The sequence below is a fragment of the Sabethes cyaneus genome, chromosome 2 (genome assembly GCF_943734655.1).
Source record: "Sabethes cyaneus chromosome 2, idSabCyanKW18_F2, whole genome shotgun sequence".
Taxonomy (NCBI): Eukaryota; Metazoa; Arthropoda; class Insecta; order Diptera; family Culicidae; genus Sabethes; species Sabethes cyaneus.
This window is the reverse complement of record NC_071354.1, coordinates 149,500,237-149,526,031: the sequence shown is the minus strand read 5'-3', so window position 1 is coordinate 149,526,031 and position 25,795 is coordinate 149,500,237. Positions and strand designations below refer to the sequence as shown.

Sequence of the window (25,795 nt, the reverse complement as noted above, 5' to 3'; positions counted from 1 at the left end):
TGAAGTATGTGATGGTGTTTTACAAAACGTTCGCGTCATCTGTCCATTCATCGTTTGTTCGCGTTCGCCGATTATAATTGTGCTGAACAAACAATTGATAAGGATTCCCCGTGTACCACCGTACATGTTTCGCGCGGTGGGTTGAGTGAGAAGACAGTTGGTAGTTGTCTACCGTGTGAATCGGTAGGTGCAGTACTTTTTTGAGTTTTGGAATCAATTCGCTATGTAAATTCGAAATTTTCTACGTGCAAGAGTACGCAGTGTGCGTTGTATGAACGAGTTGGATTCTCGCAAAGTGATCGCATCATTAACCTGTTTAAGCCGTGAAGAGAAGTATATCGATAGAAAAAGAAGCAGAAAGACGCTTTTTAACAGCAAATATAACTAACTACCTAATTGAGTGTCAGTGAAGTGCGAAGCGAATTAAACCAGCCATGTCTGGATGATTCACGCCGATCAGACGGTTTATGTTTGTAATAAATTAGGAAACGTGTTTTGGTCAGTATTCGGCTGCTTTCAAGTTCAGCTAGGTGGAAGTACTAAACGTTGTTAGTCTAGGTAAGTTAGACGCAAAACTCATAACAATAAATCAAAACTAAGTGATTATGTTTAAACAGTAGAAAGCTTGGAGAAGGTGAATCCAACCTAGTGTTATAATTTAAAACATTACAGATTTTTAACATTTTGTACAATGTTTTTTTTTTTTGTTTCAAAGTGCTTAGTAACAACACTTTCCTTCGCCCGATATCAAATAAAAAGCTTCATTCCTTTGTGTAATACAAAAACTCTTAGTCGAATATGTGACCACCCAAGTAACATTTTTGTTATACAATAGCTTATCAAGCACTTGTTCCACGGGAATCAGCTGCACGATAGTTTAATAAGCTATTATACAACAAAAATGTTACTTGGGCAGTGCCGTAGCTGGCTCTCACCAAGGTCTCATGACGGTGCCGAAAAGGACCAGAACCTCAGTGAGACACTAGCAATAAACGTAGCGAAGTACTGAATAAGGAGCGCTAAACAGGAAAAGAACACTGATTTAGGAAGCGAGGGGTTGCCAAATCGGGTCCTCGTTCGAGCACCGCAATGTAATCCTACGGCATTGTACGTGGCACTGTTTTACCTTTGTTATATTATACCAAATGTTTAGGAATTGGGCAAATGACCAGCGGGTCGAGCCTCACATACCAATTATGGAGCCATATGCCTGTGTGTGTAAATATGTATGTGTATGACGCTTCTTTCTAGTCGTCTGTTTCTCGGAAATGGCTGAACCGATTCGCGCGCTGTTACAATTATTTGAAAGGCATTACTACCTAGTATATCACTAATGAATTGTTTCGTGAGTCAACGTTTTGTTTAAAAATTACTAGCAGAAATGGGAAAACAACGTGACACGATTTCCTGTGGAACCACACACCCGACTAGTTCAACTAGTTTAGCACCTAATAAAAGCTTACTATCACGAAATATTGTGTGAAGCTTTATTGAAAACAAACCAAAAATTTAAAAGGTAGGTATGTGTTTTTGCTAGGTTTTGCTGTTAAATTATCGTCTGTTACTTTGCTACGGCCAAATAGATTTTGCCAAGGTTAGTCAAGAGAGATTTTCTGATGTTCAAATTTGTTTTTCACCCCCGCCGGGTTACCCTGGACGATCACCGAAATTTTCAAAGCGGAAACTGTTGAATGTATAAACAACGTCAATGGTTGCTAACCAATCGTTCCGCGCACTTCTGTTCTACAAACTGTGAAAACTAGATCACCTATTTTAACTCATCTTGGATTTTGCGTTATTTAGGTAATTTTACTCAGTGTTCTAGTTTATTACCCAAAATTCTATTCGAATTCTCCTAGTCAGTAGTCAGTTGTAAATAAGCATTGCTAGTAAAAACCGGCTTATAAACAGTTGCTTAAAAATCTCAGAAATACGGTAATATTTTCATGCTATTTGTTTTTCTGTTGTTTACGTTTTTTGGCTATACATGGATCAAAGTCTTGATTTTTCTTAGTATTCATGCATAGCCGGCGTTACAGCTCGCGAGGCCCTGTGCAAATTAAGCAGCGAGGCCCTTCTTTATATGCCAGAATGGCATTGTGTTAAAAGGCCACTGTGCCAGTCTGAATGATCGTATTTTGGGGCAGGCTTCCATTGTTGTACATAGTTTACGGACTGCTCCTATTCATTGTTTAAGTTGAGCTAGATAGTTGTAATGCTGTGCCCCAATTCGGTACTCACAGTTAATAAAATCAATAATCTTTTGGGATTTGAGTTCTGTATGCGGTATGGAGTAAGAAGAAAACTTCCGAATAAGTTATGCCTCGATAAGGCAAGAACCCGGCAATTGCAGAGCAGATTCGTTAAACTCTCGGGTTACAAAAACGGCAGGTGTCGGTATCATCCGATATTCTTTAAATGAAAAAGAACGAGACTGTGTTCCATGATTGTGCGTAGCTCATTATTTAACTATTTAGTCTACTAGTACTTTACCAGCTGAAAGCCGGGGTGTCTCTTACCGTATCAAGTATTCCTTTCCATTGTACTCGGTCCTGAGTTACTCGTCGCCAATTCGTTGTACGTCTCGACACACGCAAGTCGGCTTCAACCTGATCGAGTCATCTAGCCTTCTAGGCCCCTCTATTCCTGGTGCCGACGAGGTTCTTGAAGAGAATGGATTTCACTGCACAGTCGTCCGGCATTCTTGCGACGTGGCCGGCCCACCGTAGTCTCTCACTCCCTCAACTTTCGCCAGGTATACGATGGGAATATCTCCAACTATTTAGTCTACAACCCTGTATTTGATTCCAACGAGGTAACAGCATAATCTAGGTGGGCACCCAAGTTCAGTTTTTTATCCAGCACCGCACAGGTTTGCCGGCCTAAACGCCGACTCTGTATTCAAGGTTTCAACGTCTGAGTTTCAATGGACTGAGGAGGAACTACCTACGGACTGGTTGAAAAGTCTCATATGCCTTATTTAAAAAAAAAGGCCATCTACTCGAATGCAGCAATTAACGAGGCATTCCTCTCCTCAATTCTGGATGCAAAATTCTTTCCCGCATTCTGTTTCTCAAACTGAGGCCGTCGCTGGAAATCTTTGGTGGCAAATACATGTGAGGTTTTCGACAGGAATGCCCACGACAAACCAAATGTTCACTTTGCGACGTATCCTCGGTAAATTACGGGAATTCAACTCGCAGGCTCACAATTGTTTATAGAATTCAAGGCGGCGTACGATTAAGTTAAACAAAATGAGCTGTGGCAGATTATGCTTGAACATGGATTTCCAGCAAAACTGATTAGGCTGATACGTGCTACCCTTGATGGTTCAAAATCAAGCGTCAGGATAGTAGGTGAGACATTGGACTCGATGCTTTGAAGCAGGCTGCCGGGCTATCGAATTTGCTGTTCAACATTGCATTGAACGGTGCTATTCTAATGGTAGGCGTCCAAAGACGCGGCACAGTCGTCGAGCAATTTCACATGCTCCTAGGGTTTGCTGGGAGCGCGAGGTGGTCGACAGGTAAAAGCAGTTCTTCGATATGCTTCTCAACGGCGATAACAGAAGGAGACGTAACGGAAGTTAACCTAGGAGTGCCTACAAACGATACCAGCGTGCCAGTTCCCAATCTTGAAGAGATCCGGCGAGAAATCGATCAGCTGAAGAATAATGGAGCCGCCGGAAAGGACCGACTCCCGGCAGAATTCTACAAAAATGGCCAAGAACCGCTAGCAACGGCACTTCAAAGGACCATTTCAAGGATTTGGAGGAAGGAAAAACTACCAGATGAGTGGATCTGTGCTTTTTACAAAAAGGGCGATCAGCTAGATTGCTGTAATTACCGCGGTATTATGTTGGTCAACGCCGCCTGTAAGGCGCTTTCCTAGATTTAGTTTCATCGTCTATCCCCAAGCAAGTGTAAATTCGTAGCGTAACGGAACGAGAGGAACGATCTTCAGCAAGAGTAGCCAACTTCTAGCCTTCGCAGATGGGTTGGCGGAGGTAATCTACGCCAGACTAAAAAACGGCGGCTAGGAATATTGGGTTACAAATCAATGCGTAGAAGACCAAATATATGGTAGGAAGAGGCTTCAGAGAAAGTAACGTTTGCCTTCCACGGACAGACTATTGATGGCGATGAACTGGAAGTGGTTGACGAGTTCGTATTTGGGATCTCTGATCACCGCCGACAACAATACGTACGAGTAAGAAGATTCAACGACGCATTCAAGCTGGAAGTCGAGCCTACTTTTCCCTCCGCAAGACGTTTCGATCAAGTTGGGAGACTACGGTGGGCCTGCCGTTGCAAGTATGCCGGACGACTATGCAGTAAAATCTGTTCTCTTCAAGAACCCCACCAGGAATAGAGGATCCCAAAGTTCCAGATGGCTCGACCAGGTTGAAGCCGACTTGCATGTATCTTGACGCGCAACGAATTGCCGACGAGTAGCCCAGGACCGAGTACAGTGGAAAGGAATTCTTGATACGGCAAGAGTCACCCCGGCTTTCGACTGGTAGAAGTCAAGAGTTCTGTTTGCGGACGACATCGATGTCATCGGTGTTAACCGTAGAATTGTGGAAGAAGCGTACACGCATCTTAAGCTGCGAGGATAGGTCTTGTCATAAATTCTACCAAAACAAACTTTATGATGGCTGGTAGACAGCGTGCTAGCCCTTCGAGTGAACTGCGGTGGTGATAGATGGAGATACTTTTGAAATGGTCGTCGAATTTGTTTACCTTGGTACGTTAGTGACATGCGACAACTATAAGTGCCGTGAAGTAAAAAAAGTGCATAGAGGCTGCGAACAGGGTCTTCTATGGATTACGTAGCCAGCTGTAGCCTGCAACTCCGTAGAAACTTGCACTCTGTAAGACGCCCATAGTCCCGGCGGAACTCTACGGCCATGAAGCGTAGTCGTTGAAAGAGAGAGACCGACGAGCTCTTGGTGTATTTGAGCGCATGATCCTGCGATTAATGCTAGGTGGCATATTAGAAGAAGGAGTAGGTCGCTGGCGCATGAATCATGAAATTTACTATGTACTCAACGATGTTTGTATTGTGAGGCGACTAAAATACGGCAGGCATAGTATGATTATGGTAGATATTTCACAGTTACCTAGCTAGTTGCTTTTTGAACTAATTTATGTTCCGCCTAAACTAAAAGCGAATAAACTACGAAATTCGCGTAAAAAGCGGGTAAATTTCGTAATTCGTGTGAACAGCCGCATAAATTCCAAAATTTGCGTAAAAACGCCGTAAATTCCTAAATTTGTGTAAAAATAGTCGCGTCAGAAAACGCGTTAAAAGTGACTCTTCAGAGTATTTATATTGTGTTTGAATAGGTAAGACGGTAGACGCTTTGTTGGAATCAAATTTCATGACCGAAGCAATTCGAATTGGAATAAATTACCTATTCCTATCCTATGAAATGGCAATAAAATTAAAATTCCAATTAACTTTAAATGATGGCAATAACTTTCTAAAATTGGAACACCTGCTAATTAAAAGCGAACGAAAATAAATATTTCAATTTATTACCAGTTTATAAAGTGCATACTGCAATTACTACTGAAACAATTATAAAACCGGATATCAAAATTACGTGGTTAACAGGTTTGATAAAACTAATTGTAGGAATTGCAATTGTAACCCACCATTGAATCAAAAATTGCACTGTTTCCCATCTTCACACTACAGTAATTGATACATTTGGGATGCCCCATCAGATGATCCTACCAAAAATATTAGTGGATTCCAGATTCAGTATAGATAGTTCAGTATAGTCCAGTTTCAAATAAAATATGATTGTAGAACTTTCGACACATGGAAGGTTTTAGGTTTTAGGATTACCATATAATAGTATAAAGTAAATTTTTGTAATCGAACACTCCGGTTCCCTAAAATCAGAATGGTAGAACAAGCAACATTTTCAGCGCCGCTAAAAGAATCCTTCCAACGAGGCAAGAGTGAAAATGCGATAGCGGTCTAATCAAGTAAAGTTTTTTTTCACAAACATTTATCATTGTAACCTGCGCGGCATTGCAATTATTTTTGCCGTTATCTTATCAATGACTACAAAACATCAGTTACCCCAGAAAGCAAACTATTATGTTCCGCTACGGATCCTATGGTTTCCGTAAAAGTGCTACAAAGTTATGAGAAGTCAGTAGCAGGTAATTCAAGCTAAAAAGTTGTGTTTATTGGGGGTCGGTAGTGGGTCCGGTACATTGCAAAATCAATTGTTTAAAATCAAAATTGGAAAAAAATTAAAAATTCAAGCAGAAAAACTTCCTCGTTGTGTTTTAGTGGAATTTGTGACTTCCTAGCTCGCACTTCGCAACCGACCTCGCGCGACGCAACCCTGGCCGTGGTTTCACTAAAAAGCAAAAACGTGCACCTAGATATTGCTAGGCGACATACATAAACAGTAGGTATCTACAAGAAGGCTCATTGACTTTGTTCAAGTACATTTGTATTATTTTTTTATCAAACTTGATAACGGTCGTATAGAACATGATTCATCGATTATTTTTGTGATAGTAGGGACTGGCAATTTGTTGGTATTCTGCCAACACATCATTAGAAGATCTGTCATAACGAAAGTGTGTTGTGTAGTTCAAGAAGTGCTCGAAATGTTTTATAGGTTTTCGTACAGTTTTGTTCAGTCCGGAACTTGACAATTGATTCTGCCTGATGGCACGTTGAATTCAACCGCCGCTGTTTGAACTTCAGTAGGTAAAAGAAATCAGTAAAAGAAAGTGAAGCTGTTTTTCCGTCTCTATAGACTTTCGATGATCATTTTGTTGTTGATGGCGCCACGATAAGCTCAAAGTGAGATTCATTCAATCTCCATTTGAGCTCTCGACGTGTTTAATTGAGAATTGTCCAAATCTTGAGGGTAAGCAGTTCGCAGCTATATACCGTGCAGTGAGGTGGAATGTGCCATCTACTTAGTTCATTTATCGAAATGGATTGAAAACTTCTGAAAATTTTCCATGTAATGGACACCTTTAAGTGAGCAGATAATTTCATTTGTTTGATAGTCCAGCTGGATTTTTTTTTAAGGAAGGGGCGATTAAAATGTGTCTAGCTATAAATTACAAAAAATCTTTCATTAAAATTTTGACAAGAAAACACCCCCATCAAAGTTCTTGGTTAAAAAACAAGGTTTGACTGGGATGAAGACACCCCACATTTCGGTATTGCGCTTTCATTGCGGCGGTGCGTGGTAGCGGCGCATCACTAAAACGGTCGGATGATAAGCTGGTGACTATGAAGCAACTTTTTCTCATTCGTATAGTAGAGAGGCGAGACGAGAGAAATTACGTTCACTTTGAGGGTTACCAGTGGGGTGGGAAAATGGACACTAATTTTGATACGGACGGCCACGTTTTCTATTCATTATGGACCGCGGACTTATTGTTCAGCGTGGTGTGTAAAATTCATATCACTTGCTCGCCGCAAACGTAAACGTGAAAATCGGATACTATGTTTCGGCACGTCAGCGTATCTTCAACGTGAGCCATGGTGATCGTTTGTGGTATTTCAAATGTTGCCTTGTTTTACACTAAAATGAAATCAAATCCTTAACGATATTTTTATGTTTCTCTGGATTGGGTTTCCAAATAATCACAGTCATCCTCATCAGTACAGTCATCACATCACATCACATTACTGCATTGCATTGTTTCCTTGGTACAATTTAGATTTTCGGTGTTTTTCCCAGTTTAATACACAACACAGTAACTTTTTATATTCTTGAAAATTCTAATTCAGCAAGTGAGTTGAGACCTAAGAGACAATGAGTACACTTTAAGTGTATTCTGAGTAGGTTTAACAAAGTTTTAGCTAAATCCAATCTATCATCACTGGTGTTCCCAGTTTGGGTCATGGTGGGCCACGTGCCTCACCTTCTTTATAAGATTTACTTCAAAATAATAAATGACTTCTAAAGTGTAATCCGAAAGTCCTGAGAATTTAATTTGTATCTGAAATAAACTCAGTTTTAGTCCAATGTTATTTACAATTTCAAGTCCAGTTTCAGGTCCGGGTTGTATTTTACGTCCAATTTCAAGTTCATTTTTTAGCCAGTTGCAAGCAAAATTTCAAATTTTATTCATAGTTCAATTTTACGTGTGCAAATTTTTGATAAACTTTTTTGTCTTTGCCTTTTGATTTTTACCCTTGACGTGTTCGTGCTTCGATTTTTTAATTTTTTTTTTTATTAAATTTTGACTCTAAAGTTCAATTTTTAGTTTACTAAGTTTGGCATTTGGTTAACGATTTTTGACTCTCAACAATTTACCTTTCGCTTTTGAATTTGGACTTGTGACATATGACTTCTGACTTTCTCTTTCGATTATCTTTGATTTGGAGAATTGTCAAATTGCCAATATTTTGTAGCACTTCAAGAAAGCGTCGTACATTAACCCAATATAAAATACTTCAAAATACAAATTATTCACTGCACAAATTCTCAACATATTTGGGGTTGTAGCAGTACGGTCAAAAATAAGGCACACCGGGGCTATTTGAGTCAAATAGCGATTTGTTCAAAGTTCGTCTTCACAGTTCTCTAATAAAACTTTAAAACAGTTATTTTCAAATCTGCTGGTGTTATTTATTAGCGATGACTATCGATAAAAAGTAACAAATAATAATAGTTGTTTTAAATAAACCGATCATTAAAATTTTAGCTGCTTATGTGCGGTGTTTCAGCTCACGCCGTAAAGCGGGGTAAGGTGAAATACTGAACTGACATACGTTAAATATTTAAATTTTGCTTCTGTATTTACGTAGTATACACAAGCCTGTAAATCTTCAAAATTGTTAAGTAACTAGGTCATATTTTTGTAAACGGAAGGTTGAGAGCCTGATACACCAAAGTCAGCATTAAGTTCTAGAGATGAAAATGAAGAAAACTGTCTCAAGGCCATACACTAACAGGCTACCGTTAGAAATAAACAAACAAATAACATATTTAAAAAAAATTACACTCCTAGATTAAATTCTTAGAGACTATTTTTTATAATTTTATTTTAACCGTAATAATCGACGTGCGACATTCGGTTTTATTCTTGTTCTGTGTGTCGCAACTACGTCGCACATGGTGCGTTGTGATCGCACATTGATGCGCTATATAGTGCACCACGTGCGACGTAGTTGCGTCACACAGAACAAGAATAAAACCGAATGTCGCGAGTTGATTATTCCGGTTTTCAATTGAAACAACAATATCAAAAAATTGGAGAAGGGTTTTTGTCTATCTCAAATAAATCAACTTTGAATATGTGGGGTTTTAACATATTAAAGTATATAAAAGTTAACGAGTTGCGCCATAACTCTGGAACGCCTTGACTGTTCTTCAGCAAACATGTTTTTTGACATAAGTGAATCAGCACAGGGGGTTGACAAAAGGAGGCTGTTTGCGAAAAGGGAGGGGGGGGGGGGTTAGGTCCAAATAATTAAAGGTGGCTGCGATTCTCTTGCATTTGGACCGTAAAAAGATGTACAACGAACTAAAAGGTAGTGTTGTGAAACCCGCATCCGTGTGGTTCAATTTCCTATCACGAGCGATTTCGATCTAAGGAACACAGCATGAGCACTTCTTTCGGATACCTTTTCTGGTGTTCCCATGCACTGCGACAAGTTTTTGCCAGTGTGTATTTAGTTATCAGGCACGGTCGTTGCTCGCGCTCGTCATGGCGAACCAGCACTCTAATCCTCGTGTGTAAGCGAGGGTGTAAAAAAGTAAAGCAAAATCTTTCAAAATACATCCTAGTGTGCCGCTCGTGTTCACGACCGATTGACAGTTCGAGAGATTTGACTTTGCGGGCGGTCTGTGCAGAAAGTTGCTATGAGGCTGTACACTCGCGAGTGTATAGGTAGCAGAATGTATGCATACCAGCAGTTGTTTGTCGTAGGCTTGTGTCAGTGGAGTAAGCTTTGGATGCTATGCTTCTCACACTCGCTCGCCTGAGATTTCCAAACCTTGTCGAAAACACATCACATCCACAACGCTTCGCATTATATTGGAGCAGATCAACGAATTCCAGGACTCTCTTCTGCCGCTGTTCGTTGACTTCGAAAAGGCGTTCGACCGACTCAACCACGAAAACATCTGGGGCGCACTTAGTCACTTAGAGGAGTTCTAGATAAGCTAGTCCATCTCATCGAGGCTCAGTACGAGGCGTTTTCGAGCAAGGTTTTACACGACGGTGTCTTGTCCGACCCCATAAGGGTTACTGCTGGCGTGATACAGGGCTGCATGTTATCACCGCTTCTGTTTCTCATCGTTATGGATGAGATATTAGTTGGAGCAATTGACAGTAGACCAAATCGAGGATTGCCTTGGGATCCTCTAACGATGGAGCAGCTAAATGACATCGACCTAGCCGACGACATTGTCTTGCTCGCACAACGCCGAAACGATATGCAGAGCAAGTTAGATGACCTCTCCAAGAGCTCCCAGGCAGCTGGCTCACAGTCAATGTAGCGAAAACTAAGTCTATGGTAGTGAACACTGAACCACCAATTTCACAGTAGCGGGACAACAAGTTGAGCAAGTAGACGCCTTGGCAGTCAGACAACGTCCGATGGTGGTACCAAGACTGATATAGCCACACGGATCAGGAAGGCCAGGGGTGCCTTTGCAGGCCTGCGAAATATTTGGCGCTCAAACCAGATCACTCTACGTACGAAAACCCGAATCCGTACTGCTGTATGCCTGCGAAACATGGTGCGTCTCAGCGGAGACAACGCAAAAACTGCAGGTATTCATGACCCGTCCCTGCGACACATCATTTGTGCCTGGTGACCTGATAACTGGATATCCAATGAGGAACTCCATCGTCGATATCATCAACGGCCGATAGCCACAGAAATTCGTGAACGTATGTGGAAGTGGATCGGACACACCTTGAGGAAAGGAGTGAACGAGGTTTGCAGAGAAGCGCTCGACTGGAATCCACAAGGGCATCGTAGAAGAGGCAGACACAGAGGCTCATGGCGACGCAGCCTAGCCAACGACATCCGAGCTGTAGACGAGAACCTGTCCTGGCAACAGGTAAAAGCCATGGCGGGTAATCGTCAGCAGTGGAGATCTCTGATTTCATCCCTTTGTCCTGCCGGACCGGCGGACATGGACACATAAGTAATAAGTAAGTAAATCGAAAACAGATGTACAATTGGCTGGAAGACAAAAGGATGGTGGCCTCTGATGAAAGGGGAGGTGCGAATCGCGGAAATCCCCGCCGTGTGCAGAAAATTATTTGAACTTCTCAGTCGGTAGTTGACTACAATAGGCGTGGGCAAGTCACAATTTGTGTCTAAAAATAATGCAATTCCGGTAGCGATGGTGGCACACTCAACTGCTGTAACGCGCGGATCCCTTAGCTTGGTGACAGGAAATGCTTTATAAACCTAGTAAGTGTTGCTTCAATGACTTTGTTTCATCAAATTTTCCGTTCTTTCCCCTTCATGTCTTATTCCACTCTATGATACTATGAAACACATTTGATTTCATTACTTTGTCTACCATTCCTTTCGTCAGTGCAGACTAGTTGGCAACCAATTTAGCTGCGTTTGTCCAAGATTTTCGAAATTTATCTATAGTAGTTGCTTGTTGTTTGTGCTGGGACAGCTCTCTCTTCACCAAAGCCCAATACACACATTCCAGCGTTACGGGACACAATTAGCAACCATTTTTAGAGTGCGAATTGGCTCTTGTTTCGCCAAATTTTTGGCAAAGAGCTTGTAAATTTTGTTGACTAAAGGGGACTTTATTTTTCCAGTTGTGTGCCAGGGATTTGGTTCAACAGGAACTGATTTGCGGGGTAGGAATAGTGTCCCGTAACGCTGGAATATGTCAATACCGCTCGATGGGGCGTAACTCTGGGCAATTAGGTGGATTCGCCTCCTTCGGTACAATATGGACTCCATTAGCATCATACCATTCCAAAATATCGTAGTGACAGGATGCCAAATCAGGCCAAAACAGCGAGGGTACATCATGGCTGTGTAGGAACGGTAACAATCGTTTCTGCAGGCATTTTTCACGGTATATTTCCTTGTTAACCGTTCCGGTAGTGATGTAACTTTTGCTTGCTCGACCACAGCTGCATATGGACTGCCATACTAAATATTTTTTGGGGAACTTGGCTTTCTTCTTTGTCCTAAAATGCTCTGCAACGCCATTCCGTTTCAGGGCAGTACACTACCAGGAAGCCCAGGAAGCTGTTTGAAGTCTTCTAGGACATACGTTTCATCGTCCATTATGGCGCATGGAAACTTCGTTAAATATTCGCGATAAAGCTTACGAGCGCGTGTTTTGGCTGTCGTATTTTGCTTATCATTACGGTTTGACACAGTCCTCACCTTGAAAGACTTCATGCCTTGTCGTCGTATAGAAGTGTGCACGAATGTTGGCGACATTTTTTATTTTATGAGCAATGATACGTACAGAAAGATCTGCTCTTCTTCGTAATATTTGTCAATTCCCTTCTTCCTAGCTATTGTGTCCACATTTTGTCGCGAACAAGCCTTAATTAAAAATGTTAAAATCCCACATACTCAAAGATGATTTATTTGAGATAGACAAAAATCCCTTCTCCAATTTTTTTGATATTATGCACAGAAAACTACGTTCTTCCAAACGCAATCAACCGATTTTAATTATGTTTGCATCTTTCTAAGATACTAACATTTGAAAACGGCCTATTCTTAACACAAAATTAGATATAAGTGTAGAAGTAAAGTAGATAGCCATAAGTGACACGAATTTCGATTACTCAAAAAAAAAACAAAGTAACTAACCGAATGACACACAAGTTCAAAGCAAAATCCAAATAAAGGTCAAGTTATACGTTTGTGGCTCTCTAAGGTGATCCTGTGGCACTCCACTATTATCAAACTGGTTCATCTCTACCAGGATGCTTACTTTATGTGCCTGGGTTAAAAATTTTGAAGTTTGGTTCGGTTTGAACTAAATTTTAAATACTGTGCAAAATTTTTGTCTTAAATTTTTAATAATATGGACAAATAAACACTGGTTTCGTCTCTTTTGTTTAGTTATTAAAGGTTTGATGTTATTATTTTTTTCTTACCCCCCTTCAGCAATATTTTGGCACCAGGACAACAAGGCAGGGCAAAAAGTAAACGAAAGGACGGAGTGCATTTAATCACTTCGATCTTCCTTTTATGACAGTCAGAAGGTGAATTTGGGGAACCTGTTCAGTGAAAAAAAATCTGAAAGCAATTCATCATTTCCGTTGAACATTGTCCTTTTGTTTTAACTTACCCCTCATTTCAGCTTGCCCCGGTGTACCTTAACTTTTTTCGAATCGAAATATTAGGTATAATTTTTCCATACAATCGTTTTTCATTCTAGTAGTCGACATATCTCGCGTCTATCATATTACAAATATACATTATCCAAACATATTCAGTTGAATTTGGTTAGTTAGTTAGTTGCTTTACAAATTTGCATCGCAGCACGTATCTCTCGCATAAAAACCAACTGCAGCGCATTCGTTTATTTATTGTGGCTATTCGCTATGTTTACATCACTGCAAGCAAGCGCGTATTCAAATTCCTATTGGCTTCTGCGAATTTAACATCATGTGAATTTTCTCGGCATTTTCTAACAAATAGTTGCACGCACGACTTAGATCAAGGTCTAGCCGCGTGTAGACGAGATAGACCTGAAGCATGACTGTTTTTCGACGTTACTTAAAATGCACAGGTTAGCGTGTGTGTACGTACATAGACTCATGTTGTTAGCTTTTGGGTCATTATTGACGAGATTTGGCGTTTGTTTGAATTAATCGTATTGAAGAAAATTGATGGGAAGGCGATTAATTGAGCGGATCAAATTAGGTGCGTTGCTGTTTGTGCGAAAAAATTGTCTAATTGACGAATTCAGAGCAGCATTTCAATCATAAATTCGGGTTATTTTGCATTGAATGGCATCTTGGTAAAGCGCTATAAAGATAATTTTATCGTAGAGATTAGATTTAAGAAGGGATCTTCTCTGAATTTGCCGCATTTTATGCAAACTGCCTCAATTTAACTATAAGGAAAACAAAGCTTGAATATTTTATAAAAGAAATCATTAAATCTTAGTTAAGATTACATTTAGAAAGTCAGCATTTAAAAATTTGGCTTGTTATTGTTATTTTGTTTTCAGTTAGACCCTCATGATCATGATTATTCGTATAAAACCTCAAGTCATATTGTGTGAGAACGGCGGAAAGGAAATGCATACACCTACCTACTTCAACCAAGCGAGCAAGTCGACGGTTTCTATTTAACGGCACAACACCATTCGTTTTCCCACAACAAACAGCCATGGGAGCAAACTTGTCTGGAAATTTAAAAAACCAGCTGCGTTTAGTTTATAGCAGGTCAAGGTGTGAGAAAATCAAGTAGTGCTTAATAATGGACCGATGTTTTTCGGTGTTGGAGCCAGTTTTTTGCTTTTTGCATGTGCATAGATAGCCCAGTAAAAATTAATTATTTTATGGGTTAATAAATCAACCCATTTTTTTTTAAATCTGACGCTTAGTGTTGAGTTTTCTAAGTATAAGTGGTCTCAAAAGTGATCTATTGGTTAAATTTGACAAATTAGGAGTTTTATCTAGCTTGCTTTCCTGGCTAAGCTGTTATCTTCATAAACGTAAAGTTGGTGTTAAGCTGTGTCCTTCTCAATCAAGGGGGTTTCAGAACGATTCCGGCGTGCCTCAAGGGAGCATTTTGCGACTTTTGCCGTTTTAGCTGTTTGCTAACAATGTCACTAAGCCGTTGTCTGCTAGAACAAGGTTGTGCTACGCAGACCGGTGTAAAAATTTACCTGTCTATTGAGTCCGCTAATTATCGTTACTTCAAAAATTAGTTGACTTGTTAGCGGAATGGTGCCGCTCTAACAGCTTCTCACACTACGAAGATCTTTATCTGCTAGTTGGTGTAGCACCTCTTGAGCGTAAGGATGTCATAACTGTTTTGTCCCTGCTCTGGACAGGGACAGTAGGACCTCTTCGGCCTGAAAGAAATCAACAGCCAGTGCGGGTAAGTTCGTACCGTACCAATTACGGTTTACACTGGTGGTACCAAGGTGTAAGCATGATGCTCTATCCCTGAAATCTATTGACCATCTGTGAGTTCTATTACATCTCCTCCAAGCAATAGTGCATGAATGGCAGTATTTTCAGCTCGACTTCTAGTTCGGTTCCAAATAGGATGACTTTTGATTTGGAATGGTCAATTTGAAGATAGCAGCATGCGATTTCCTGTCATATAATCATAGCAGAGTTATTGTGCATATCCTCGTAGTATCGTTTATACGCTATTAACAAAAGATACTGAGATTGTTATTATGTTTTATTTATGCACTTTACATTTAATTTTTATATGCTATGTACAAGTGATATTGGGTACTAAAAGCTTACTATGCATCATTCACATTTATGTGCCCGACATCAAAACGTAGAGCAGCTGCAATTGCACTTTTGGTTCTATCTTCAGTGATATTAGTTCGATTTTTTTGTGGCAGGTCTGGTTTGAAAGTCGGTCGCAGCCAGTCGGTTATGCTACTATCTATAATGTGACAAATACCCCCACTGCGACGCGGAATGTCTCCAGGAAAACAGAACCAAATTTTACCAAAACATTTTTTCATTGAAGGCCAACCTAATGTGGTTCTTTCTAGACTAGTCACACAAAAATCCAACAAATATCATTGGAGATTCAGCCAAAAGTGAAATTGAAAGTATCTCAAGAGATGTTGGGGACGTAAAGGTTAAAACTCTTAGTCGGATGGTATAATAAAAAAATAAAATAAAACTTGGTGAAACTAGAATGCGTGTAAATTAATATAACTTGATATTAAATAATTGTATTTTTCAGTTTATTTAGTATAAAATATAGGGAAAATATTTAGTTGAGCTTCCGGTTTACCGGATTCGAATTGGCGGGCCTTTCATTTAACCCTTGCCATCAGCTTTTTTACAGCCAGTTCGTCCAGATTGTTCGACGCCAGTTTGTCTCAAGCTATTTCAGACTTTCAATAGTTTAGGAACAATCGTATTTCTTTAGCAAGGGTAGCAGATGTTATTTCAGACATTCGTTCATGTAAATTTCTTGGTTGACGATCCCCGGATGCAATGAAAATATCCCTTTTCAAACCACAGTTACAGAGAGCACGCTAAGTCAGATATTTCTCAAAGAAATTCGTTAGTTTCACATGCTTGAAAATGTGTGCCGCCTTTCTCTCTCCGGTATCAAATAGGGTGCTTTCTGTATTTTGGCCAAGCGTTACGCGTACACTATTTTGATATTTCCATTTGATTTTGCCGTAAATGTCAAAAATAGAGTTATGATTTCTTTTAGCACTTGACAATTGTACTTCCAGCTAGAACTGGATTGAAGGAGTCCGCTTGAAAGTGCTGACTAGTCATTTTGTTATTGCAGTGGATCCCTGATTTCGATTCCCTAAGATTTTTATGTACAGTTTCTCTAGCTTGGACACCAATTTGGTAACTGAAGAGGAATAGGAAATGTCAAAATCATCATAAAGGCAACATTCTGGCATGCACGTGCCTATAAGATGAGGGGTGTTCAGGTTTTTTAAATGTGCGATTAAAGGAACTGCGCGAAGTTTAAGGCGAAAAAATTTCGATCGTAACACTATTGTATCCTAGCATTGCATTACATCCCACTAGGCAACCATTGAATTCGACAATAGTGAACACTGATGTGGTGTGAAAGATATATAGAATGACGTTAAACCTAATGACCTCGTACCATCAAACTCAATTAGCTGTCTTAGTATTTTTTTATTACCATCCAAAAAAAGTCCATTTTTTAATGCATACGTTAGACCAATTACCTTCATCTTCATTATATTCAATCATCAAGCAAATACAGTTCAATTCAGGTAGCAGTAATGTGGTGCGTATTTGTTTTATGTTATCTGAAGATAAAATTCAATTATCATAAATCAAATGCACACTATATTTCTTATTTACCGCTAGTTAAGTAGCATGACGTTTGTTTTTTTTTTCTTTCGAAAATAGACCATCACTGGTCTTGTCATTGAATGGTGACTGCCACAATGGATACATGTAGGGCACAATCATTGCATAGTTATTAAAATAAAAGTCGTTATTTCCTGTCAATACCCGTTGTAAACGAAGCGTGAAGCCATTGAAATGTATTCTTGTGTTGATATCTATACTAGTAAATAGGATGTATTTGTGGACGATTTGCTTGAACGATAGTTTATGATCTATCAAGATTCATTATACAGTGAATGATTGCCTATTTATAACGTATAAAATAGATATATTAGTTACAATACTACATTAGTTACATGACCTATTGTGGAAAAATAATCATAAAACCTTTCGTTTTATTTTTCATTACAGATAACTATTTTGGTGCTCACCGCTTCAGTTCAACTTATTTTAAACACCGTTGTACATTGAACAGATTTGGATGTCTGTAATAGAAGCTTGGCTTACGGTTTCACGAGTGCTCCACGTGACATTTTTAAAGTCTAATACGATTGTGGTATAGTGTTACTGTTTGACGAACATTAAAATTTAGAATTTAGAATAAAAAGCTACTGCAGTTGTCAATCAACAATTACATCGTGATGATCGTTGGAAAACTTTCGAGATAAAGCTTGAATCGGATTTGCGAAAAATCTTTTGATATAAAAATGTCTGCAACAACCGACACGAGTGCTGCCAATAATAACGACCACAGCAGTAATAACAATAATGTCACCTCCAACGTTGAAACGCAGAGCTTGGAAGTCCAAGTTACTATCAAGGACTTACCGATTACCTTTAAAGTAAGTGCTATCACAGTAAGTTATGTATGTACATATGTGTATTTATAATTATTCGGTTGTTTTGTGCCAAAGTACGCTTCCCTTCATTTTAAAAATTTCAATTATGAGAAATCAAAGAAACACAGAGTTTTTCATTCGATTAATTTTCAACTGATATCAAGTGCAATAGTGATTTACAAAATTTGCCCCAAAATTCAGGTCGGAGATGTAACTTTTTCTAGAAATTGCAGCTTCCGTGGTTTCCAACCATCCATCAGTGGTTACGCTATTCACACTGATTGTGAGTGTAACAGAAATAATAATTCAATGATCTTTATGATGATTGGTTGTTTCGATTTCCTGAAGATGAAGGAAGATAGAAAACATACAGTAGTTTGTAATTAGGTACAGTTGTACCATGTTTGAGTTAATTATTCATTTCAAGTCACCAACGTGCAACATGAATATGTATTTTACTGCCTTATGATATGAATTGTTGTTTTGTTTTTACACGTTATAGAACAAGGTTATGTAATTCCCGATATGAGTAACTCTCGAATGTTTTTGAAATTGATACTATATAATAATTCACCATGGATTTCCTGAACATCATTGCATGCATTTCACTTTATGCAGACAGACAACATTTTGAACATCATTTACAGCACGTGCGTGCGTTCATATTCCAGGTAGACCCTCTTACTATTTTAATCGTGCAAATAGAACTCAGCACATTTCGGAAAGCAGACGTTACAGTTTGATGCTCCGTACGCTAGACAATGCGCGGTCCATCTCGCTCACCACTTTCCATTATGAAACGGAAGTCAACCATGAATTTCCGTTGAATGTCGAAAGCAACGTGCTGGAACCACGTAGCTTCACCAACTCAACTCAACTCAACCCAGCGTGATCGCCACCTAATCACGTAACGACCAGAAAAGAAGGTTACAACGAAAAAAGACCTTGCCGGTCACGCTTTACGGGTTTGAATGCAACGCAATAGGGCGATGTTTATGCTGTGGAGAAGGCCAGTGTTATTCTTTCCCCCTTGAACTGAGATGGGGCGATCTGATGATTCAGGTTGATGTAGTGGTATATGATTGTTCAAAGGGTTCACTTGCACTTGTTTACTTATTCAAAGGATTCACGCACTGCAAAACGATAGTGCCATATAAAAAGTTGGCCGGAAAACTACGTGTTACGTTAAGGTTTAACTAGATAGGGTGTTATTATTCCAAAAAAATATCTCGAAAACTGGTCAAGTTTTGAACGCTAATAACTTACATGCTTATAATTCAACAGTTAATCATCAATAGTTCTATGAGACATTTGAATTAATCGATTGGAAAATTTTCTGATCACTGATTATAATACACTATATTGGGCCCTATTCTCACCGTCACCTCACCTAAATTTTTTATTGCGATTCTGAAAGTCATCTAGGTGACTTTGGTCATCCGGGTAACAGGATGAGTAGTAATAACTGTCAATAAAGTAAAACGCTTGCATATGTAAATTTTAATTTTAAGTGTGTTTCGTGTAAAGCATTTCCATAACATTTGTGGAAAATTAGTCAAATATAAATCTTTCTCCTTTTGCTTTAATTATCAGTCGCTATCGTCGTTGAAAAGCGTTACAGCTGGCACGCACTATATTCTAAGGCATACCATTCTAAATCTCCAAACGTTCCTTCTTAAAGTATCCGCATTTAATCCATTGGTGCTCCCTAGTTTGTCTAGCATGTAACCTGATGCATAGAAGTCGAGAGGATTCAAACCAGGCGAAGAGGCAGGCCAGTTTTCATTGGCGTAGCTAGAAAATTTCCCTAGAGGAGGCCTAGGGGATGCCTTCCAAAAAAAAATTCCACTTTGTATAAAAACTTATACAACGTCGTCGTTTTTTCGTTTTACTTGTTTCTGACTTTTTCGCGGTCAAACGTAAACTCTATTTTGATTAAAGTAGAGGAGCGTTTGGTGCGAAGAATGTTAGACTGAATGAAACTGGGAAAATTTCGATATGGGGCTAAAATATTGGGTAGTTTAGTGGTACTGGGACTCCAACCCACAATTTCTCGGTTGGTACCCGAGTCCTTCCAGTCTAGTCTGTCGGTAACAGCCGGTGTAACCACATCTGGTAGAGTACTTTGTAGGCAGCTTTAGCGTTACGCTCCGGTAGCTTCTCCTTCTTCCAGACCAGTGTACCGCTGTTGCCAGCGTTTCTCGGTTTTATTTATAAAGCTCTGCCGGTAGACGGTCGTTACCAGCGGCTTTATTGGTTTTCAACAACCCGATTTCGGTGTGTAATATCGTAAATACAAAGCTGTTGATATTCGTTTATTTTTTCTACAAGAAAAATAAGGAGGAAATTATTTTTGGGAACATATTCACTGAATTTTTTCCGGTTTTTGAATTCCAATGATAAAAATTTCTGGAAGGGGCCTCACACCAAGCCTGTGTAGCTTTCTTCGTGCTTCGTGTAGTGTAGCGTGTAGCCGTCTCACTAGGTGGAGAATTTTGTTGGAAGCAGTATGGTGCATTCTTGTAGCGTTTTTTGGGGATACGCTACGATGGGAAGCAAATTGTTTTACAGAACATTATCGACGTAATATTTAGTATTGATTTTGACACCAGGTTCAATGAACAGCAATGGAACCTTCAAATTTTTGGAGAAACATCCCCATACCATCACTCTGGAACATTCTGAAACCTTTTAACAGCCAGTTTGTCCCGAGGAATATCAGAAAGATGTGCATATCATTTTGTTGATTGTGGTGATCCTGTAGCAGGAGCATCCCAAGTAACAATTTGGGTTCATTACACTCTTATGATGGGATTTAAGACCAAAATTGGTCATGAACACCGCCCTAAAGGTACAATAAAACTCACAATGTTGCTTGGGTTGTTTTCGTCCGAAGACAGAGTTTCACAATCACCGAAATCTTTCCCGTCGAAATTTTTTGACTCTTGCAACATTCTGCTCTTCAGTCAAACCGTGCACCGGTTGTTTCTGGAATCAATCGCAATCAAAATATTCTTCATGGTTGACTGCGAAATTAACAGTTCTTTGGCCATCTTACGTTCAAACTGATCCGGTTTCCGTAGAATTCGCTCTCTTACTTCGCCCTCTAACTTCTTACTTACTTTGATGACTTCTGGTCTCAACAATCGATGAAAATGTTCGGCTACCTGAGATGTAGATGTATTGGAATAAAACAAGGGCACTTCACCGTTATTGCGAATCAAGCGAACGTAAACCGTCGCGTCGGCTTGGCACCAAAAGCCTGCGTAATACTTTTCAAACCACGCCACGCATGCCAATAGGAAAACTACTACTACGATGTTAAAGTAAATCGTTCCGGATACCGGTTTTTAATGGTAGGCCATGACTCATGAGCATCACTAACAGCTTTATCGATGATATTTTAAAACGCATAGCTGCTGAGGCTTCCCGGTTGGCTCGTTACAACAAGTCGTGTTCTGCAGTTTTAGAAAGGTCATATTTATCGATTGCTGTGAAAGAAAAGTTATGCTGAATACGCTGGTGCTAGTGCACGCTTCTGCTTTGTGCTAAATTTGGATGGTAAAGCTTTGGAACTGGTATGCATGCCGCTCGGGACATCAAGAAGGCGTCTCCTGTCGTTTGCAGCTGGCCATCCCGTAACGGCAAACAATAGAACAAACTTCTGAATGAAATTACCATTACCAACGGTGGTGTATTGTTGAACATTCATGCTGATCTATTGCCAAGAGAAATCGAGAAGATAGCCGTAATTCAACAATATCATCAATTACCAAAACCCGTTCTCTTCAAAACGAGCATATTCTTATTTGAAGATTAGAAGATTTTCATTGCTCCAGTGAGATTATGGTCTTGCGTAATCCGTTGAATTATTGTCCTAAAACGGTTGACGTTGCGTTCATATTAGTTAGTATTTCAATGTAACAAATTTCAAAAGCAGCATAATCTATTAAATAAATAAAATGTTTTCTGATCGTTTATTACAATACACAATTCCATATTTAAATGAAAAAAATATCCGGCAGCAACATGGGTTTCACTTTTAAAACAATCGGTCCTTTTTCGGTAACTTTCCTCTCACAGACTTCGATTTCGTAGACCAAAGTATGCTCATTTTCAAAAACATGCAACTACCAGATTAACGAAGTCCTACGTCAAGAATAAATGAGCCCCCCTAACAAAATCGACTTGGTTTTTTGAATGTAGGAAAAAACTACAGTTAGATATGTAACTCTAGTAATTTAATAGTAATTTAATTGCAATACCGTTACAAGATTCCATGCATTAATGTGCATTTGATTTTAATATTCCAAAGCAAGCCAGATGGTCGATAAAAATGCCGGGGGCTTTAGCCTCCCCTAGAAATGAATGCTATTTCCACCAATAGCTATTAATAGGGAAAGGAACCAAAATTTTATTTTCCTAATTTCGACTTCCCATATTTTGATTTTCATAGCCTCAGAGAATATTTGGTAATATCGTATAAATAGTAAATAAATATTCCCATATTCCAGAGGTAAAACTATAACATGGTTTGTCAATAGATGTGTATTATTTTGTTTGATTGTCTTGCAATCGCTTTGCGAAATTTTTGTGTGACTCTTCATGGAGTTTGGTTCAATTGCAACTGTCCTCAGTGAAATTCTGTAAGAAGTAAAGCTCTTGGTCGACGCAAAAGAAGTAAAGTCTTGAACTTAAACATCTTTTATGATTTGGCCCTTCTTTATCGACAGACTGCGCTGACGACTCTTAAAGTACAGGACACTTACTGGCCTTGTGCAACGACCCTATTACTGTCTCTAGCAGCATCACTCAGTCGAGATTCGAACATACGACGGCTGGTTTCTTGGACTAGCATTATGCCTCGAAGCTAACTGGTTGGTGCCAAACTAGGTCGACGCAAAGGTGTGATTACGCCTTGCCCCGAAGGAGGAAGTAAAACCAGCGACGTCGTTCCATTGAGATGCAGAAGTTGCCAAGTTAAGGTCTAAGTAGTTGCTTCCGGGGGAGTCCATATTTGAGACAATAACTGTCGGCTCTACCGGTCGGTAGATACCGGAAAACCTGTTCTCGATAGTTTTCGATTTCTCAATTTCAGATTGAGTAGGACAAAGAAAGATAGTGGAAACTAAGATATTAAGTGTTAGCGGTATTTTTTACCAATTTTTTTTAGTTCAAGGAAACTGAATGATTCAATTCCTAGTATGGCCATGGCAGAAGACCTATTTACTACATATTAGTAGCAGCAACAGCTCTAAGCAGCTTTAGGGGCACTGTATCGAATTGGAAAGAATGTGTTTCTCTTGTTTTCTTGATTTTTCAACCATATATTGCGTACCTAATTTATGTGTCTGTATTATAGCTTTTTAAAGAGAAATGTGCAAATAGTCATACGTTCCTCGTATGTATCGGGAGCACGTGTTTGAGCGAACAAAACGGGCAATGTCCATTAATGGGATAACATCTGCAACTAAAAGGCACAAAACGGCAGTCGATAACTAAGTCAATGAAGATGTACACAAAAATAAACCTATTACTGGCCCATTTGGAGAACGCAAAACATAGATAGAGCAAGCAAGCGACTTATATTCGTCTATCGTTTTGGTTCGTTAGTTTCTTCCGGGTTGTTTTCTTTATCGACACACCTCAGTCAGATTGATCGATGCGATCGATCAATAGGTCTTGTCTCGGAAGACAGGCGTAGCGAAATGGAAAGTGGAACGCGAACGTTTTGTTTTCGAACACCATTTCCACATTGTTACGGCAGACACGCAAGCTACGTAGTATTTTTCGCATTATCAATTAACGGATTTTCTTTTTCCGTCTTCTGCCTTGGCGGGGCAAATTTTACGTACCTCCTACCTTCGAAACTTTTGCTTTCATTCAGTCGGTTTACTTTATGTTTCTTTTTTTTTCATTTTCCACAGGTCAAGTATTTGGGAAGCCAGTACGCGAGAGGATTGTGGGGCATTAAGCACACGAGGCGACCCGTTGATAATCTAGTAAGCATCTTCAAAAAATTTTAATATAAAAATATTCATATATTTTATTTGAATGCATTTTTCAGGTCAGTGCAGCCAAAAGCTTACCGCCGAATCGGATTCTTCCGTTCTGTAATCTAACGGTGTCATTGGATGGCGTTAGAATGGAAACGATCACCTCCAAGCAAAGTTCGCTGACAAACTTCACCATCGACACTATCTCCTATGGTGTGCAGGATCTAGTGTACACGCGAGTGTTCGCCATGATCGTCGTCAAAGAGAATTATAACCTGAAAGACGAGAATCCTTTTGAAGTTCACGCATTCGTGTGCGATAGCCGGTGGGTATTTTATTTAACATAAAATTACGATAAACACCTGTAATATAATACATTCGTTTTATATTATAGAGCAATGGCCCGTCGTTTGACGTTTGCCCTGGCTGCATCGTTTCAGGACTATTCAAAACGTGTCAAAGAGGCTGAGGAGAGTAACGTCGGCGATCCGAATCACAAACCATTACGAAAGAAGTTTGCCATCGACTTGCGAACACCAGAAGAGATCCAACAGGATATCACCGAGCAGGAAACGGAAGCGTGATTTCATTTTGATTGTGATTTTGTTTTGTTTATTGTTACAATGAATCCAACGGATGTTTATTGATGCAAGGAAGAAAAAAAACAGTGTTGCGACTAGTCCTTTTACATTATAAAACATTTAACCATAAAGCAGCGATAGATTAGTAAATCACAATGTGATTCCCAGCTCGGGCTGGGGAGCGTGGTCCAAAAGTACATAACTACAACATACCAAAACCGATTGACCTTTCCACAACAAAGATACTTTTTTTTATACTAGATGAAAGTCTATTGTTTCGTTACTATTTTAAATTTTGTAAAGAAGAATATTTTAATGAAACTTCTTCAAACATTTTTGCGAACAATTTTCGTGTGCGTAGAGAATTGCAAAATAACTTAATGGGTGAAATAGAGTTATGCACCAGTCCTTGAACAGTGTACGCGTTCAAAGGACAATGATAACAGAATGCTTTTGTTATATCCGAAAACGGACCTGTATGAAAATGATAAAATTGACTAGGAGAATCTCTTACAGAACGCACACACCTTGAGGAAAGGAGCGAACGAGGTTTGCAGAGAAGCACTCGACTGGAATCCACAAGGACAGCGTAGAAGAGGCAGACCCAGAGGCTCATGGCGACGCAGCCTGGCCAACGACATCCAGGCTGTAGACGGGAACCTGTCCTGGCGACAGGTAAAAGCCATGGCGGGCAACCGTCAGCAGTGGAGATCTCTGATTTCAACCCTTTGTTCTGCCGGACCGGCGGACATGGACACATAAGTAAGTAAGTAAGTTAGTGGTGCCAGGATGAATGTTAAGATGCGGCTAAAGAACAGAGCTAGTCGGTTACCCACTGATCTCTGTACGGTACAGTGATAGATTGAACATTTTGAACCATTCTTTGGAGTTTCGAATGTCAGAGACCAACAGACTGGCAATTCCACCAACTTCACAGTAGCGAAATAACACGTTCATCAGATTCAATATCTTGGTAACCAGATAACGTCCGATGGTGGTACCAAGACTGATACATAACGCCACGGTTAGGAAGGCCAGGGCAGGTGTACCATTGGTAGGTCTGGACAACATCTGAAGCTCAAACCAGATCACGCCTACAACGGACAGTGTCTGCAAGGCGATGAACTTTTTTTGTATTTTTATGCAGGTCGTGTAGGATTAGCAAGGAGCCAACTTGCGTCTACAACTACGAACTCTCTTGCTCCCCTTTTCCCAAACCCCTCCCGGAATTATCGTTAGGTTATACTTCAGGAGGGAGGACATGCCTAAACACTCCACCCTTATGTAGGTGTTGGTGTAGGCTCAAACAACACACCCCGTCATGCCATGAAACATCACATGCTCCGGAATTTCCTCGACTACCC

At 39.8% G+C, this 25,795-nt stretch overlaps 1 protein-coding gene across 1 annotated transcript; it reads left to right on the top strand.

Annotated features, from left to right (window-relative positions):
- The first annotated feature begins 257 nt into the window (after positions 1-257).
- LOC128737383 (uncharacterized) lies at positions 258-24,671 on the top strand. Its single transcript, XM_053832011.1, has 5 exons — positions 258-558; positions 17,427-17,857; positions 23,782-23,856; positions 23,922-24,175; positions 24,245-24,671. The coding sequence occupies exons 2-5, from the start codon at positions 17,723-17,725 to the stop codon at positions 24,432-24,434; spliced, it is 654 nt and encodes a 217-aa protein (XP_053687986.1). The 5' UTR covers positions 258-558; positions 17,427-17,722; the 3' UTR covers positions 24,435-24,671.
- The last annotated feature ends 1,124 nt before the right edge of the window (positions 24,672-25,795 follow it).

Excerpts from the sequence above, each read along its gene's own strand:
- LOC128737383 (XM_053832011.1), top strand. The coding sequence starts at position 17,723 with ATGTCTGCAACAACCGACACGAGTGCTGCCAATAATAACGACCACAGC. Across the intron at positions 17,858-23,781 it reads ACTTACCGATTACCTTTAAA|GTCAAGTATTTGGGAAGCCA; the intron begins GTAAGTGCTATC and ends CATTTTCCACAG. Across the intron at positions 23,857-23,921 it reads GGCGACCCGTTGATAATCTA|GTCAGTGCAGCCAAAAGCTT; the intron begins GTAAGCATCTTC and ends TGCATTTTTCAG.